Source organism: Carcharodon carcharias, chromosome 21 (assembly GCF_017639515.1).
Source record: "Carcharodon carcharias isolate sCarCar2 chromosome 21, sCarCar2.pri, whole genome shotgun sequence".
Taxonomy (NCBI): Eukaryota; Metazoa; Chordata; class Chondrichthyes; order Lamniformes; family Lamnidae; genus Carcharodon; species Carcharodon carcharias.
In genome coordinates this window covers 24007193-24026862 of record NC_054487.1, presented here as the reverse complement: position 1 = coordinate 24026862, position 19670 = coordinate 24007193, and the positions used below count along the sequence as shown (strand labels likewise).

The following is a 19670-nucleotide window of genomic DNA, read 5'->3' as shown; positions in this document are numbered from 1 at the left end:
CAGAGTTAACATCAAGTCCAATAGGACTTCCAAGAAAGTAAGATGCATCCTTGCAAATATTTCCAGATTTATACTCACTCAAAGAGGCTCCATGTAAAATGGCACAGTTGGGACAATGGTACAAGTCAATGTCAACAGCTTGATGCTCCTCCACTTTTACGCAGCTGAAATACAGAACACAAAATGCAGATCTAAACTCAATCCTTACACATGGTGTGGAGCTCAGGCATGTTTATTCTTGGCAGGATCAAGAACTATTGTGTCCATCCCAATCTTCATTTGGAGTGAATAGACCAGCACAACCAAAACTAAATTTTGCTTTGAAAGGCCACCAATTCTACACATGGAATATTCTAACACCCTCTACCCCTGGACTTTGCAGTTGACAAAGGCAGTATAAAGCCCTGGACTTCATTCCCAATCTGATTTCACCTAGGTACTGCTGGGGTGTGAAAATGGTCTCAGTGCCCCTCAGCTAGAGGGCAAAAAAAAACAAATCAGCAATACAATTCCCACTATTATTTGAATATTGTTGAAGATAAATATGATTAAGACTTTCATCTTGCACTCATCAGGACAAACGCAAGAATGGCAAATTTTAAACAATCACAAATATTTATACTGTCGGAGAAAAGGGTGCTGATTGGCTGGCATGTCAACGACGATTCGCCTGTTGTTTTCTCCACAGAAACATCTCACCTTTCTTGTGTTTGTCCTGATGAGTACAAGATTAAAAAATTTCTGACGTCTCTCATTTCAGCAATATTTAAGTTCTGTACTACTGAGCGACAATATAACTATTACTTATTAGATATGGAAGCAGTAATCAGCTTTTGTAGACAGTTTGACACTTAGTTACGAGCCAAAACAGGATTTTCAATAGACGGTAAATAAAAATAAACCACTTTAAACAGGTTTCAGAAGCTAAATTCAGACAGCATAAAAGCATAAATGCTGCTTTTTGTCTGTACTAGAACGCTACTTTGGGCTGCATTAGAGTGCTTCAGTTGGAGTTTGGTGAGAGAGGGAGTTCAATGAAGAGGGCAGGACGTGATCCTTTCATTTCCTAGCTTTCCTCAGTAAGAAGAGCCTATTTGGTAAGTAGGACCCAGTAAGTATTTCTTCTGTCCTTAATATTCTCTAAGCTAGAAGTAGTAAAGGGAGTAATTTAACGATAAGTCATAGCAGGGCATCGCAGACAAGTGAAATGCTCCTCCTGTGCAACGTGGGAAATCAGAGACACTTCCAGTGCCCAGGGCGACCACGTGTGCAGGACGTCTCTCCAGCTGCAGGTACTCGAAATCAGTGTTTCAGAGCTGGAACTGTGCTTGAAGTCACTGCAGAACATCCGCAAGAATGATATCTTCATGGATAGCATGTATAGTGAGATGGTCACACTGCAGGCAGACAGTGTACAGGCAAAAAAGGAATGGGTGACCACCAGGCATAGTAAAAGCACTAGGCAGGTAATGCAGGAGTCCCCTGGGTCCATCTCCCTCTCCAACAGATTTTCCGTTTTGGATACTGCTGGAGCGATGGTTTCTCAGGGGAATGCAGCAAGAGTCAAGTCAGTGGCAAACAATTGGCTCAGATGCACAGAGGAGGGGAGGAAAAAGAGTGGGAGAGCAATAGTGATAGGGGATTCTATTGTAAGGGGAACAGATAGACGTTTCTGCAGCCGCAGACGTGATATCATGATGGTATATTGCTGCCCTGGTGCCAGGGTCAAGGATGCCACTGAGCGGCTGTAAGGCATTCTGAAGGGGAAGGTGAACAGTCAGAGGTCATGGTCCAAATTGGTACCAACGACATAGATAAAAAGAGGGATGAGGCTCTGAAAGCAGAAAATAGGGAGCTAGGAAATAAATTAAAAAGCAGGACCTCAGAGGTAGTAATCTCAGGATTACTCCCAGTGCCACATGCTAACGAGATCAGGAATAGGTTAGATGAATGCATGGCTGAAGAGATGGCGTAGGAGGGAGGGATTTATATTCCTGAGACATTGGGACCAATTCTGGGGAAGATGGGACCTGTACAAGCTGGACGGGTTGCACCCCAGTAGGACCGGGACCAATATCCTTGCAGGGGTATTCGCTAGTACTGTGGGGGTGGGGGTTTAAACAAGAGGTGGGGGATGGGAAGCTGAGCGGGGACTCACAAGAGAGGGGAACAAAGATAGGAATGAAAGACAGAAAAGTAGAAAGCAAAAGTGGAAAGCAAAGGAAACAAAGGCGAGCAGCAATACAGCCATAGTACAAAAAAAGTGCAAAAATGTTAAAAAAAAGTCGAAAGATACTGTATCTGAATTTTTACAGAGCATTCGCAATAAGGCAGATGAATTAACAGCGCAAATAGATGTAAACAGGTACAATATGATTGCAGTTATGGAGACATGGCTGCAGGGTGACCAAGGCTAGGAACTGAGTATCAAGGGGACTCGATAGAAGGGACAGGCAAAAAGGAAAAGGAGGTGGCATGACGTTGTTAGTTATGGATGAAATCAGTGCGATCGTGAGAGGGGATTATGGCTCAGAAAAACTAGATGTAGAGTAAGTCTGGGTGGAGCTAAGAAGCAATAAGGGGCGGAAGACATCAGTAGGCCTCCAAACGGGAGGTAGGGAGCAGCATTAAACAGGAAATTAGAAGCAAGGGTGCTACAGTGACCATGAGTGACTTTAATTTACATATAGACTGGGCAAACCAAATTAGCAATAATATTGTGGCGGATGAATTCCTGGAGCTTGTACAAGATGGTTTTATTGACGAGTATATCGAGGAACCAGCTGGGGAACAGTCTATCCTAGATTTGGTATTGTGCAATGAGGAGGTTAACTAATAATCTTGTTTTGCGGGGTCCTTTAGGGAACAGTGACCATTATATGATAGAATTCTTCATTAGAATGGAAAGTGAAGTACTCCAATCTGAAACTAGGGTCCTAAATCTTAAAGGAAACTACAAAGGTATGAGGCGTGAGTTAGCTGAGATAGGCTGGGGAATTTGGTTAAAATTTAGTTAAGGGACGAATGTATGCATTGCAACAGTTATACATTCCTTTCTGGCGCAAAAAAAAACAGGAAAAGTGGCCCAACCATGGCTAACAAAAGAAATTAAGGATAGTGTTAGATCCAAAGAGGAGTCATATAAAGTTGCCAGAAAAAGTGGCAAGCCTGAGGATTGGGGGCAGTTTAGAATTCAGCAAAGGAGGACCAGAGATTGATTAAGAGGGGAAAAATAGAGTATGACAGTAAACTTGCAAGGAACATAAAAGCGGACGGTAAAAGCCTCTATAAGTATGTAAAAAGAAAAAGGTTAGTGAAAACAAATGTAGGTCTCTTACAGCCTGAAATGGGAGAATTTATAATAGAGAACAAGGAAATGGCAGAGCAATTAAACAACTACTTTAGTTCTGTCTTCACAGAGGAAGACACAAATAACTTCCCAGAAATACTAGGGAACCAAGGGTCTAGTGAGGAGGAGGAATTAGTATTACTAAAACAATAATGCTGGAGAAATTAATGGGACTGAAAACCAATAAATCCCCAGGGCCCAGTAATCTACATCCCGGGGTACTAAAGGAGGTGACCATGAAAATAGTGGATGCGTTGGTTGTCATCTTCCAAAATTCTGTAGATTCTGGAACAGTCCCGGCAGATTGGAGGGTGGAAAATGTAGCCCCAATATTTAAAAAAGGAGGGAGGGAGAAAACAGCAAATTAAAGACCAGTTAGCCCTAACATCAGTAGTAGGGAAAATGCTAGAGTCTATTATAAAGGATGTGATAACAGGACACTTAGAAAATATCCACGGGATTAGACAAAAGTCAATATGGATTTGTGAAAGGGAAATTGACAAACCTACTGGAGTTTTTTTGAGGATGCAACTAACAGAATAGTTAAGGGGGAACCAGTGGATGTGGTGTATTTGGCTTTTCAGAAAGCTTTAGATAAAGTCCCACATAAGAGGTTAGAGTGCAAAATTCAAGCACATGGGATTGGCAGTAATATACTAGCATGGATTGAGAATTGGTTAGTGGACAGGAAACAGAGTAGGAATGAATGGGTCTTTTTCAGAATGGCAGCTGGTGACTAGTGGGATAGTGCAGGTCAGTGCTTGGGCTCCAGCTATTCACAACATATATCAATGATTTGGATGAGGGAACCAAATGTAATATTTCTAAGTTTGCCGACGACATGAAACTTGGTAGGAATTTGAGCAATGAGGAGGTTGTTAAGAGGCTTCAAGGCGATTTACACAGTTGAGTGAATGGACAAATACATGGCAGATGCAGTGTAACGTGGATAAGTATGAAGTTATCCACTTCAGTATGAAGTTATCCACCAAAAGGCAGAGTATTATTTAAATGTTGATAGATTGGGAAATGTTGGTGTACAAGGGGACTTGGGTGCCCTTGTACACCAATCACTGAAAGCAAGCATGCAGATGCAGCAAGCAGTTAAGACCACAAATGGAATGTTGGCCTTCATTGCAAGGACTTGAGTACAGGAGCAAGGATGTCTTACTACAGCTGTACAGGGCCTTGGTGAGACCACACCTGGAGTAATGTGTACAGTTTTGGTCTCCTTCCCTAAGAAAGGATATACTTGCCATAGAGGGAATACAGCAAAAGTTCACCAGACTGATTCCTGGGATGGCAGAATTGTTTTTTGAGGAGAGATTGGGCTGACTAGGTCTGTATTCACTGGAGTTAAGAAGAATGAGGGGGGGGATCTCATTGAAACATATAAAATTCAGACAGGGAGGGATAGACTAGATGCAAAGATGATGTTTTCCCTGGCTGAGGGGTCTAGAACAAGGGGTCAGAGTCCCAGGATATGAGTACACCATTTAGGACTGAGATGAGGAGAAACTTCTTCACTTGGAGGGTGGCGAACCTGTGGAATTCTCTACCATAGGTTGTGGATACCAAGTCACTGAATGTATTTAAGGAGGAAATAGATGGATTTCTGGACTCTAAAGGCATCAAAGGGTATGGGGATAGTGAAGGAGTACAGCGTTAAGATAGAGGATCAGCCACGACCATACTGCAGAGCAGGCTCGAAGGGCCAAATGAACTAATCCTGCTCTTATTTTCTATGTTTCTATGTTTAAACAAATAAAGCATTATAAATTATTCCACAACTGTGTCACAAATAATCCTCATCATCCAGAGTCGTAAATGCATTTTGAAGGTACAGTATTGAAACACAGCATTACAGTCCACCAGATATCAGAGGATTTGGACACAGCATTAAAAGCCAGGTAATTCAGAGTTGACAGTAAATTGCAAGGCCATGTAGATTGGGCTCCAAACATTTGGATGTCCAAGAAACATCATCACAATCCTGTCTGGTTTTTTTTCTGGTACAACACAATGTTTACTCTATACTTACTGCGAATGTTTGCATGTTGCAGTGAAACTCTGAGAAATAACAAATCACGGGTTTTAACAATTACTAGACACCGACAGAGTTTGTAGGCTGGTCTTGATCTCGGGAATAGTTAAGACTTTCATTCCTACTACAGTCTCTCTCCTTCTCATGCATCAGATCAGTTCCCAGTACAGTCTTTATAGTTAAGACTTGAGCTAATTAGGTGTTGTGATCTCTGCTCAACAAATGCATCCAGCTGTCCTACTCTTTTCATCAAAAGTCAACTTCCCGGTGAGATAAAGGCATCCCAAAATACTCTCTCAAAATTTCTAAATTCACTCTTGGTGAATATGCTACTCTCTTCCTTTTTCTCTGGGCGATCCTTTGCTTTCCTTCCTTGATTGTACATCAAAACCTTTTGAGTAACACTGACCCCAGTCAGGAACTTTGAGCCAAGCATAAACTGGAGATTTTCCTCAGTGTGGTCTGCTGCCATTTTCTTCCAATACTCCTCCAACGCTGACTTCACTACTTTGTCCTTGTCAGTTGCTTTGCTGTTCTTCTTCCCTTGTCCCTGAATTCTCTCTAATTGCTTCTTTATTCCTTTCTTGTTTGTATTAACCAGACGCAGACAGTCAGCGCTACATAAATGGCCTTCTTCATGCCCTGCCCTTTACCTGAAACTCTCACATCTCCACTCATGAGATCCAACCTCTTCCTGATCAGTGTTGCCGACATCGCTGCCAGGACCAACCGCAATCCGAGCCGCTTTAGAAGCTGCTCCAAGCCACGGCTGGCCTGTTACTCCACTAATTAAGAGAGGTAGCCAGAGAATTATAGAGCTGCTGGTCTAAACCTGTTGTCAGGAAATCACTGGAATCTAGTGCGACTGGACACCTCGAAAACCTTCAGCTGATCAGAGCATACCAGATAGATTTGTAAAGGGTAGAGCAAGCCTGATGAACCTGATAGCATTTTGTGAAAGAGAAGAGAGAGGGCAAAAACACGAGGGGGGAAGAGATAGAGAGGGCACAAGCTCGTGGGGGTGGGGGAAGGGGGGAAACAGAGAGGGCAAGGGGGTAACGGTAATGAACAATTCTACCATTTTATGGTCGCTCTTCCCCAAGTGACCCCACACAAGGTAGTTAATTAAACCTTTCTCACTGCACAATACGCAGTCTAGGATAGCCTGCTCTCTGGTTGGTTCCTCACCATATTGGTCTAAAAGAACCATCACGTACACACTCCAGGAAATCCTCCTCCACAGTATTATTGCTAGTTTGTTTTGTCCAATCTATATTTAGAGTCACCATGATTACAGTTGTATCTTTATTGTATGAGTCTCTAGTTTCCTATTTAATGCCTTCTCTTACATCTCCATTGTCCTACCGCCACCTGATACATGACTCAAGTTATGAACAGTCCCAAGGCGGCAAGAACAGCGTGTATTCGCCTCAGAGCCATGGAAGAAGTGAAGCTTGCCAGATGCATGCCACAAAGAGCCGGAAACGTGAATCTGGTCTTAATGGGACAGGGCACAGACAGCAGAGCTTAAGATCAGCTGGGTTCTTTTTCTTTCACAGGATGTGGGTGTCGCTGGCTGGGCCAGGCTTTATTGCCTATCCATAATTGTCCTTGAAGTGGTGAGCTGCTTTCTTGAACAACTACAGTCCATGTGGTGTAGGTGCACCCACAGTGCTGTTAGGAAGGGAGTTCCAGGATTTTGATCCAGCAACAGTGAAGAAACGGGGATATATTTCCAAGTCAGGATGGTGAGTGACTTGGAGGGGAACTTCCATGTGGTGGTGTTCCCATGTGTCTGCTGCCCTTGTCCTTCTAGATGGTAGTGGTTGTGGGTTTGGAAGGTGCTGTTGAAAGAGCCTTGGCATGTTCCTGCAGTGCATCTTGTAGATGGTACACACTGTTGTCACTGTGTGTCGGTGGCAAAGGGAGTGAATACTTGTGGATGGGGTGCCAATCAAGTGGGCTGCTTTGACCTGGATGGTGTCAAGCTTCGAGTGTTGTGGGAGCTGCACTCATCCAGGCAAGTGGGGAGTATTCCATCACAGCCCTGACTTGTGCCTTCTAGACGGTGGACAGGCTTTGGGGAGTCAAGAAGTGAGTTACTCTCCACAGGATTCCCAGCCTCTGACCTGCTCTTGTAGCCACAGTATTTATATGGCTCGTCCAGTTCTGTTTCTGATCAATGGTAACCCCAGGATGAAGTGAGCTCAGCAGGACCTTGAGCTCTTCTTTCATCACCTTCACCTCCATGCTCATTTCTTTGTCCAGGAGTCTTCCCCTGGCACTGCAGCCCCTTTTACCAGTCACCACTGTTCTCCCTTCACCTAGACCTCTCCTTCTGGTTTATTTAATTGAGAACCACTGGCAATGACATCATCTATCTCAATGCCATATTCCCACTTCGTCTCCATATCCAAAAATTTATCAATTTCTTTCTTGAATATACTCAGTCACCCGGCCTCCACAGCCTTCTATGGTAGAGAATTCCACAGGTTGACCACCCTCTGAAGAAATCTTTCCTCATCTCTGCCCTAAATGGCCTGCCCTGTATCCTGAGACTGTGACCCCTGGTTCTAGAACCCCCAACCTGGGGAAACATCCTGCCTGCATCTAGTCTGTCTAGCCCTGTTAGAATTTTATATGTTTCAATCAGATCCCCTCTCATTCTTCTAAACTCCAGTGAATACAGGCCCAGTAGAACCAATCTCTTCTCATACGACAGCCCTGCCATCCCCAGTATCAGCCTAGTGAACCTGCATTCCCTCTATGGCAAGTATATCCTTTCTTAGGCAGGGAGGCCAAAACTGCACGCAATATTCCAGATGTGGTCTCACCGGGGCCCTGTATAACTGCAGTAAGACATCACTACTTCTGAACTCAAATCCTCTTGCAATGAAGGCCAACATACCATTTGTCTTCCTAGTTGCTTGCCGCACCTGTCTGTTTACTTTCACTGACTGGTTTACAAGGATACCCAGATCCCTTTGTACATCCATATTTCACCATTTAAATAATACTCTGCCTTTGTTTTTCACACCAAAGCGTATAACTTCATATTTATCCATGTTATACTGCATCTGCCATGTGTTTGCCCACACACACGTCTAAATTGCCCTGAAGCCTCCTTGCATCCTCCTCACAACCCCGCCCAGTTTTGTGTCATCAGCAAACTTGGAAATATTGCATTTGGTTTCCTCATCCATATCATTTATGTATATCGTGAATAGCTGAGGCCCAATACTGATCCCTGCAGTACACCACCAGTCACTGCCTGCCATCCGGAAAAAGACCCATTTTTCCCACTCCCTGTTTCCGGTCTGTCAACCAATTCTCAATCCATGCCAGTGTATTACCTCCCGATCCACGTGCTTTAATTTTGCCCACTAGCCTCTTATGTGGGACTTTATCAAAAGCCTTCTTGAAATTCAAATACGCCACATCCACTGGTTCTCCCCTATCTATTCTACTAGTTACATTATTAAAAAACTCCAGTAGATTAGTTAAGCATGATTTCCCTTTCATAAATAAATGCTGACTTGTTTAATCCCATTAATGCTTTCCAAGACAAAAACAAAAATACCTGGAAAAACTCAACAGGTCTTACAGCATCTGCGGAGAGGAACACAGTTAACGTTTTGAGTCTGTATGACTCTTCAACAGAACTAAAGAAAAATAGAAAAGAGGTGAAATATAAGCTGGTTTAAGGGGGTGGGACAAATAGAGCTGGATAGAGGGCCAGTGATAGGTAGAGATAACCAAAAGATGTCATAGACAAAAGGACAAAGAGGTTGAAGCTAGTGATACTATCTAAGGAATGTGATAATAAAGGTACAGATAGCCCTAGTGGGGGTGGGGTGGGGGGAAGGGATCGAAATAGGCTAAAAGGCAAAGATAAAACAATGGATGGAAATACATTTAAAGATAATGGAAATAGGTGGGAAAAGAAAAATCTATATAAATTATTAGAAAAAAGGGGGATCGGAAAGGGGTTGGGGATGGAGGAGAGAGTTCATGATCTAAAATTGTTGAACTCAATATTCTGTCTGGAAGACTGTAAAGTGCCTAGTCGGAAGATGAGTTGCTGTTCCTCCAGTTTGCGTTGAGCTTCACTGGGACATTGCAGCAGGCCAAGGACGGACACATGGGCATGAGAGCAGGGTGAAGTGTTAAAATGGCAAGTGACAGGGAGGTCTGAGTAATGCTTATGGACAGACCGAAGGTGTTCCGCAAAGCGGTCACCCAGTCTGCATTTGGTCTCTCCAATGTACAGGAAACTGCATTGGGAGCAGCGAATGTAGTTGACTAAATTGAGGGAAGTGCAAGTGAAATGCTGCTTCACTTGAAAAGTGTGTTTGGGCCCTTGGATGGTGAGGAAAGGGGAAGTAAAGGGGCAGGTGCTGCACCTTCTGCGGTTGCATGGGAATGTGCCGTGGGAGGGGTGAGGTGTAGGGGGTGATGGAGGAGTGGACCAGGGTGTCCCAGAGGGAACGATCCGTGTGGAATGCCGGGGGGGGGGGGGATGTGTTTGGTAGTGGCATCATGCTGGAATTGGCGGAAATGGCTGAGGATGATCCTTTGAATGCAGAGGCTGGTAGGGTGATAAGTGAGGACAAGGGGGACCCTATCATGCTTCTGGGAGGGGGAGGAAGGTGTAGTCCAGGTAGCTGTGGGAGTTGGTAGGCTTGTAATGGATATTGGTGGACAGTCTATCACCAGAAATTGAGACAGAGAGATCAAGAAAGGGAAGGGAAGTGTCAGAGATGGACCATGTGAAATTGATGGAGGGGTGGAAACTGGGAGCAAAATTAATAAATTTTTCCAGGTCCAGACGAGAGCATGAAGCAACACCAAAGCAATCATCGATGTACCGGAGAAAGAGTTGTGGGAGGGGGCCGGAGTAGGACTGGAACAAGGAATGTCCCACATACCCCATAAAGAGACAGGCATAACTGGGGCCCATGCGGGTACCCATAGCCACACCTTTTACTTGGAGGAAGTGAGAGGAGTTTAAGGAGAAATTGTTCAGCGTGAGAACAAGTTCAGCCAGACGGAGGACAATAGTGGTGGATGGGGATTGTTCGGGCCTCTGTTCGAGGAAGAAACGGAGAGCGATCAGACCATCCAGGAGATTGAGGTATAGAGGGATTGGACGTCCATGGTGAAGAGGAGGCGGTTGGAGCCAGGGAACTGGAAATTGTTGATATGATGTAGGGTGTCAGAGGAATCACGGATGTGGTGGGAAGGGACTGGCCAAGGGGAGAGAGAATGGAGTCAAGATAGCAAGAAATAAGTTCCGTGGGGCAGGAACAGGCTGACACAATTGGTCTGCCAGGACAGTCCTGTTTGTGGATTTTGGGTAGGAGGTAGAAGCAGGCCATCCGAGGTTGGGAGACAATGAGGTTGGAAGCTGTGGAAGGAAGACCTCCAGAGGAGATGAGGTCAGTAACAGTCCTGGAAACAATGGCTTGATGTTCAGTGGTGGGGTTATGGTCCAGGGGGAGGTAGGAGGAAGTATCTGCGAGTTGAAGCTCAGCCTCTGCGAGGTAGAGGTCAGTGCACCAAAATGCTTCCCAAGTATTCTGTTACCACATCTTTCATAATAGATTCTAGCATTTTCTCCACTACTAATGTTAGGCTAACTGGTCTGTAATTCTGTCTTTTCTCTCCTTCCTTTTTTAAATAGTGGAGTTACATTTGCTACCCTCCAATCTGTAAGAACTGCTTCAGAATCTATGTAATTTTGGAAGACCACCAATGCATCCAATGTTTCCAGGGCCACTTCCTTTAGTACTCTGGGATGTAGATTATCAGGCCCTTGGGATTTTTCAACCTTTAACCCTATTAATTTCTCTAGCACCATTTTTTTACTAATACTGATTTTCTTCAATTCCTCCATCTCACTAGACTCTTGGCTCCCTAACATTTCTGAGAAATTATCTGTGTCCTCTTTTGTGAGGACAGAACCAAAATGTGTGTTCAATTCTTCTGTCATTTCTTTGTTCCCCATTATAATTTCCCCCATTTCTGACCGTAAGGGACCTATATTTGTCTTCACGAATCTTTTTCTCTTCACATATTTATAGAAGCAGTCAGTTTTTATGTTCCCTGCAAGTTTGCTCTCATACGCCATTTTCCCCTTCTTGATCAATCTTTTTGTCCGCTTTTGCTGAATTCTAAACTGCTCCCAATCCTCAGGCTTGCTGCTTTTTCTGGCAATTTTATATGTCTCCTCTTTGGATCTAATACTATCCTTAATTTCTTTTGTAAGCCATGGTTCAGCCACCTTTCTTTCTTTATTTTTGCGCCAGACAGGATTGAATAATTGTTGTAATTCATGCATACATTCCTGAAATATTAGCCATTGCCTATCCACTGTGAGCCCTTTTAGTAAAGTTCCCCAAACCATCATTGCCAACTCACGCCTCATACCCCCGTAGTTCCCTTTATTTAGATTCAGGACCCTAGCTTCTGATTCAACTTCAGCTTTTCCCCAAGGGATCCCACACAACAAGATTGTTAATTAATCTTCTCTCATCGCACAATACCCAGTCTAGGATAGGCTGCTCTCAGTTGGTTCCTCACCATATTGGTTTAAAAAAACCATCACCTACATACTCCAGGAAATCCTCCTCCACAGTATTATTGCTAGTTAGGTTTGTCCAATCTATAACAAAACAAAAACAGAATTACCTGGAAAAACTCAGCAGGTCTGGCAGCATCGGTGGAGAAGAAAAGAGTTGATGTTTCGAGTCATGACCCTTCGACAGAACTAGGTGAATAAGGAAGGGGTGAAATATAAGCTGGTTTAAGGCGGGTGGGGTGGGGGGAGAGAAGTGGAAGGGGGTGGTGTGGTTGTAGGGACAAACAAGCAGTGATAGAGGCAGATCATCAAAAGATGTCAGACAACAGAACAAAAGAACACATAGGTGTCGAAAATATATGTAGATCAAAGTCACCCATGACTACAGCTGTACCCTTATTGCATGCATCTCTAATTTCCTGTTTAATGCCTTCTCTTACAACTCCATTACTGTTTGGGGACCTATAGACAACCTCACCAATGTTTTCTGCACCTTAGTGTTTCTTATCTCCACCCAAACAGATTCCACATGATTTTCTGAGCCAATTTCCTTCCTCACTATTGCATTGATTTCCTCCTTTACTAACAATACTACCCCACCTCCTTTCCCTACTTGTCTGTCCTTCCTAAGTATTGAATACCCCTGGATATTCAGTTCCCATCCTTGGTCGCCCTGCAGCCACGTCTCGTAATTGCAACTATATCATAACCATTTATATCTATTTGCACCATTAATTCATCTGCCTTTTTGCGAATGCTCCAAGCATTAAGACACAATGCCTTTAGACTTGTCTTTTTAACCTTGTTCGTCATCTTGGCTTCATTCTGCACTATGACCCTATTTGGTTTTCACCCTTGTTTTTTCTGCCTCCTACTTTTCCTTCTTACTTTTCTAGCTTTCATTTCTATCCTAGTTTCCCCCTCCTCTGTCCCCCTGCTCGGGTTCCCACCTCCCTGCCATTCTAGTTTAAACCCTCCCCAACAGTCCTAGCAAACACCGCCCCATCCCCCAGAGGACACTGGTCCTGGTCCTGCCCAGGGGCAACCTGTCCAGTTTGTACTGGTCCCACCTTCCCCAGGGCTGGTCCCAATGTCCCAGGAATCTAAATCCCTCCCCGCTACACCATATCTTCAGCTACGTATTCATCTGATATATCTTGTTATTTCTGCTCTCACTAGCACATGACATTGATAGTAATCCTGAGGTTACCACATTTGAGGTCCTTCTTTTTAATTTACATCCTAACTCCCTATATTCAGCTTGTAGGACCTCAACCCTTTTCTTACTTATGTCATTGGTACCAATATGTACCATGGCTACTGGCTGTTCACCCTCCCCCTTCAGAATGCCCTGTAGCCTCTTGACCCTGGCACCAGGAGGCAACATAACATCCTTGAGTCTCTTTTGCGGCTGTTCCCCTATTGAATCCCCTACCACTACAGCCCTGCCATTCTTTTTCCTCCCCTCTTGTGCAGCAGAACCAGCTGTGGTGTCATGGACTTGAGTTCTGCTGCTTTCCCCTGAGAAGTCATCTCCCCCAACAGTATCCTAAACGGTATATCTGTTAGAGAGCGGGATGGCCACAGGGGACTCCTGCACTACCTACCTTCCTCTACTCTGCCTGATAGTCACCCATCCCCTTTACCAGTGGTATGAGCACCTCACTGAACATACTGTCCACGATAATCTCAGCGTCGCAGAAGCTCCACGGTGCATCCACCCGCATCTCCAGCTCCAAAACGCGGTTAGCCAGTAGCTGCAGCTGGACACACTTCCCACACACATGGTCACCAGGAACACTTTCAGTGTCCCTGACTTCCCACATAGCATAGGAAGAGCATATCACAGGTGCGAGCTCTGCTGCCATGACTTCCCTTTGGATTAAGCTCATTAGTTGCTCCTTTTAAAGAATACTAATTACGCTAGGGGCCATATTCCACTCCAAACACTCCCACTATAGTCCAAAGTCCTCAACTTATTTTGTTTAAGCTAATGGACTGCAGCAGTATAATTAGTAGAAAAAGTAGAAGTCTTCGCCTGACCCTACTTACCAATCAGCTGCCTTCCCTGCATCATGTCACTTTTTGAATCGTGGCATCACTTCAAACTCCACTGCCTGAAGGTCCTGAGGGTACGCCTCTCCTCTCTGGTCTCAGCTTCTGTTTTTCGCACCCTTTTATATCGCTCTCACTGGCCTCTTCTCTCCAGTCTCGGCTTCTGTTTTTCACACCCCTTTATACCGCTCTCACTGGCCTCTTCTCTCCAATCTCGGCTTCTGTTTTTCACACCCCTGTACACTGCTCTCGCTGGCTTCTCCTCTCCAGTCTAGGTCGTAAGGTATTCGTGGTCTTGGATAGTTCAACAGTAAGTATTCATTAACTACTAGAAACTATATGCATAGATACAGTGAAAGGTCCAAGCTAGGAGCTGCTTCAATATTTGCTTCTACACAGCTATGTTCAACTCCTAGGTGAAGGTCATGTGTTCCTTTGCATCGCTGTGTGGGTGCTACTGTACTCAATCCCACATTAACCATTTATGTGCCAGATCCTTATACTACATTTTCCTGCTCTCTTCAGGAGCTGGAAAACTTCATCAGTTTTGATTCCAATTTCCAACCTTCTCATCAGTTTCACATGGTCCATTTCCAACTTATCCCCTCCCCAACTTCTCTGTCTCCATATCTGGCAATAGGCCATCAACTAACGTACATCAAAAGCTCAGCAACTCCCACAGCTACCTTGACTGTACCCCCACACACTCTAAGGATTCCATTCCATTCCAGGTTCTCAGTCTCCATCACATCTGTTTCAATGATGCAATCTTCCATACCAGAGCCTCTGATGTGTCCTCCTTTTTTTTCCCAACCAAGGGTTCCATCCTGTGTCCCACCCATTTCCTGCACAACTGTTCTCACTCTTTCCCCTACCTCCCAGAATCACAGTAGGATTCACCTTGTCTTCATCTTCCATCCCACCAGCCTCTGTATTCAACGAATCATCCATCCTCCACCATTTCTGCCACCTCCAAGTGATACCATCAAACATATTCTTACATTCTTCCTCCCACAGCAACCCCACCCCCCCAACTTCTCAGCATTCTGAAGGGGCACTCTCCTTGGTGATACCCTGGCCCATTCCTCAGTCACCCCCAACACCTCATCGCACTTCTCCAAGAGTGGGCAGTACATGCAACACCTCCTCCTTCCTCACCATCCAAGGCTGCAAACATTGGCCCCAAGTGAAGCAGTGACTTACATATACTTTCAATTTAGTATACTGTATTCGCTGCTCAAGATCTGGTCTCCACTATGTTGGGAAGACCAAACACAGGTTGGGTGACTGGTTTGTGGAACATCTCCATTCAGTCTGCAAGCACAACCCTCTGGTCATTTTAAATCTCTACCTTGCTCTCACGCTGACATAAAGATCCTCTGATTACTGCACTGTTCCAGATCGAGGAATAGTATTTTCTCATCCAATTAGTTCAACAGTTTCAGTTTATGAACTGTGCCCCCAATGCCCCCACCCCTCCGCTTGTTTTGATCCTTCTGTTTGTTTCGCCTTTTCTTCATTTTCACTTTCTGACAGCAGCACCTGCACTTGGTGCATCTTGTTTATCTTTCTTACCTTGCCCCATCCCCTGTGGCTCTGGAAGACTAACTCTTCTGTCATTCACTCTCTCCTGTCTTCACCCTATCACAGACCTTCCTTCTGTCCTTGTCCCACCCACTCTATGCTCAAAATCTATTACATTTCAAATTTTTCCCAGTTCTGATAAAAGGCCATCAAACTGAAATGTTAACTCTTCTCAGATGCTGCTGGATCTCAGATGCTGCTGGATCTCAGATGCTGCTGGATCTCAGTATTTCCAGCATCCATGCTCTTGATTAGCGTTCTAGATGGTGCCACCATAACCTCCCTGCTCTTATAATCTATGCCAGTGGAACAGACAGAAAGACAGCAGCTGAAATTGAATGCAGAGAAGCATTCATACATTTGGTAGGAAGAATGAGGACGGCAATATAAAATCAAAGGTACAATTCAAAAAGGGGTGCAGCAGCAGATGGGCCTGGAGGCATATGTGCACAAATCGATGAAGGTGGCAGAACAGGTTGTGAAAGTGGTTAATAAGTCACAAGGGATTCTAGAATTTATACATAAAGGTACAAAAGCAATAAGTTACAGTGAACCTTTATAAAACACCTGGTGGATTGCGTCCAATTCTGGGGCACCACACTGGGGGAAGGATAGGAAAGGCATCAGAGAGGGTGGAGAAACTATTTAAGAGGATAGTTCCGGGGTTGAGGGACTACAGATAGATTGCTGAAGTTGGGACCATTCTCCACAGCCAAGGGAAGATTCAGAGATCTGAGTGTTATTCAAAATCACAAGTGGTCTGGACAGAATAGATAGGGAGAAACTGTTTCCATTGACGGAAGGATTGAAAGCCAGAGGACATCAATTTAAGGTGCTTGGCAAAAAAAGCAGAGGCAACATGAAGAAACACTTTTTGTTGTGCAGAGTGGTTAGAATCGAAAGAATGGTGGAAGCAGATTCAATCATGGCTTTCAGAAGGAAATTGGATAATCTGTCTGAAGAGGTAAAATCGGCAAGGCCACAGGGAAAAAGCAAGGGAGTGGGACTCGCTGACCCGCTCTTACAGAGAGCCAACATGGTTGTCATGAGCCAATTGACCTCCTTCTGTGCTGTAACCATTGTATAATTCTACTTCCAATAAAATGCATGCCCCCAAGAATCTTTGATGATTCTCACTCTGTTATAAACTACTTTCAATTCACCTTGTCCAATACTACAAATATAGCACAAGAAATCCTCAACAGGAAATTCATTGATTGTACAGAAGTTTTTACACAATGATTTTATATGATGCACAGACAGGGTGAGAAAATTCACAAACCTGAGGAGTGTACATAATATTCCTAAGGGTCATGCTTGCGTAAACAATGAGCCTTCAGGTTGATTAGATCAGAGAAAGACAAAAGATGTTTCCTTCCTTTTCTCTAATGGAATGCTTAAAGCAATCAATATGAAGTCAAATTAACAACTGAGATTCCGTTTTATTGCTGAAAATAGGGGTAACTCTTTCGAGTACAAACACGTTTCCATCTGTTCCTATTCAGATGAAGTTACATTGTTTCATAGTTTGCCATTGTGAGATTTGAACTCTTGATCTTGGGGTTACAAGCCCAGTACAATAACCACTTGGCTAATTAGGCCAAGCGAAAATAGGGGTAATGCCAAGGAATGGACAGCGGAAGTTAACAAGCAAACTTACAAACAGAGATAACTGGACTGAAAAAGCCGAAGGTTACATAGTATGGAAAGGAAAACAAACAATTCCATAAACGTTAATACAAGGATAGGACAATTTCAAAATCAAACCAACAGCAAACAGGTCAGGGCAGAACTGAAGATTATGAGAAAGTGAGGGATCGTTCTTCATAGGCAAAGCTCCTTGCACATCATACAACCTGACCATCTGCTTGACCACATCCCGACCTCCCACACCACTCATGTCAGACTGACAGTTCTGCACAGTTGTACACTTTGGACCCATGCTCCTTCTGAAGCACACTCAACTTCTATTGTCAGATGCTTCCCATCTGGAAGACCAAGGGAACTTTCATCCCAGGAATCTGTGATGCATTTAAACTCAAGTCCACAAACAGCATAGCTGCAATTGCGAATCAGCCTGGCACAAAAGTTATCATCACCAAACTAACGTTCACTGACAGGATGGCATGTCGGCATGTCTCCATCTTTCCACACTCTGGCCTCTAAGCACCAAGGTATTTCCAGAATCTCAACATACTGAGCCTTGATCTCAGTCACCAGTTCTCCCACAACAGTACAATTCATACACTTTTTCTTCAATTTCACTTTGTTTGGAATATGTTTTTAAAAACTGACAAGTACAAACACCTATAAAAGGGAGCATATCCATCAGATATGTACTTTCCAGCAATTCACCAACACATTCCTTAGCCTCTGATCTTGCAAAGCGGCTCAAGTTACAACCATTAGTATCACCACCAAGGAAAGGGAAGGTGCATGATGCATTTGCAAAAGGAATACATTCACTGTTCACCCTTCAGACAGTCACCAAAGCTGGCAACGCAAGTCCCAAGCCTCTGTGGGAACACAATGTAAAATCTATCAAAAGGACATTGCACTCTACAGGGGAACTGAAACAAATTCAGATTTCTAACATTTCCATCAATAATATTTTGGGCAAATTCATGCCCAAATAACATGATCCACTATCTAAAGAGATGCTGGCACATACAGCCTGCATTTCACATAGTGCCCTTGTTCAAAAACAGAGAAGTTGCATCCTCCCCCTAACTCTGGCATAAACACATAGAGAAGGAGTGGGAGGGGGGGGGGGGGGGGGCAAGAGAGGGGAGGAGCTCTGCCCATCTTACCCACCCCAAACCCCACCCCCACCTCACCCAACCCCCAACCTTGCCCAACCCTCCCCAGCTCAGCCGGTCCCAGGCCCCGGCTCGAACAAGCCCCTTTGTGGTGGAGTGTGGATCGGTTCTGATATCCAGGAGCAGCTTCTCCCAGCCCACCAGCCCCCGGAACCGGTTACCTGCCGTGGAACCAGTCCTTGCAGACATCGCACTCGATCATGAAACGTCCGGCATCGTACGGCTGCCGACATTGGCAGTAAACCGGCACTGCCGCCATCTTGTAAACTTTGGGCCACACACTGGGCCCAGAACAAAAACCCAGCAGGACCGCCCACTGCCGCCGGAAATGGGCGGGGCGGATATGATTGGCATTCCATTCACCAACCGCAATGCACCTTGTGAACACTTGACAGGGATTGACAACAACTACGCCAATCCGATAAGGAAACTAAAGGATTGGGCCCGCCCCTTTTCTGTTACGGGTCGTACACAAAGGCCTGCAAATAGATTGACAGAACGTTAACCAATCAACATCAAGTCTGTTGACGGAGTCCCGCCCATTCACCATCAAATCACAAATGAGTGCTAACCTGACTGGGAAGCTATCAACAGTGATTGGTCAGTTGAGATGAAACCCGCGCCCCTCAGGGAAGAGGAGCATGAGGAATGGCTCAGCTGGAAACAACTCAGCCAATCATAACTCATAGGAGGTGGGAATAACAAAAGCACGTGCTGTTTTGTGACGTCACATGATGGGCACCGCAGCGGTCCACTCAAATTGTGAGTCCTACACAATCCAGCCAATCAGTTGTGTAAGGTCCCTCCCCCAGCCTCTGGCTCATTCTCCCTCTTTAACCCTGGATGTGGGTTCCTGGAATAGAATGATTACAGCACAACAGGAGACAGTTCGGCCCACAATGTGTGTGCTGGCTCTCTGAAGGAGCAATTTACCAAGTGCCACTCCACTGCCTTCCTTCTGTAGCCCTGCAATTTTTTCCTTTTCACCTAATGATCTAATTCTCCTTTAAAAACCACCATTGATCGTGCCTCCACCATAGATAATCATAACAATAATACATAAAATCAGACAGGACATTCCAAATCCTAACCATTCGCTGTATGGAAATGTTTCTCCTCATGCTGCCATTGCTTCTTTTACCAATTACCTTAAATCTGTGTCCCTCTGGTTCTTGATCCTCCGCCAATGGGAACAGTTTCTCCCTATCTACTCTGTCCAAACCACTTGTGATTTTGAGC

At 44.6% G+C, this 19670-nt stretch overlaps 1 protein-coding gene and 1 pseudogene across 7 annotated transcripts in view; both read right to left on the bottom strand.

The window, feature by feature from the left end:
- The window catches only part of kdm7aa (lysine (K)-specific demethylase 7Aa), a 117733-nt gene extending 99006 nt beyond the window's left edge, over window positions 1-18727 (bottom strand). For 5 of the 7 annotated variants that reach the window (XM_041216197.1, XM_041216201.1, XM_041216202.1 and 2 more), the window contains exons 1-2: window positions 18593-18727; window positions 79-164 (exon numbers count right to left, since the gene is read on the bottom strand). In XM_041216197.1, the coding sequence (XP_041072131.1) occupies window positions 79-164; window positions 18593-18690 (184 nt within the window). In that variant the 5' untranslated portion in view covers window positions 18691-18727. Of the gene's footprint in view, window positions 1-78; window positions 165-12083; window positions 12139-18592 lie in introns of those variants that run through there. The other 2 variants (XM_041216198.1, XM_041216199.1) reach the window with 2 other exon arrangements.
- Window positions 5650-6107, bottom strand: LOC121293132 (annotated as a pseudogene).
- Window positions 18728-19670: the final 943 nt, after the last annotated feature.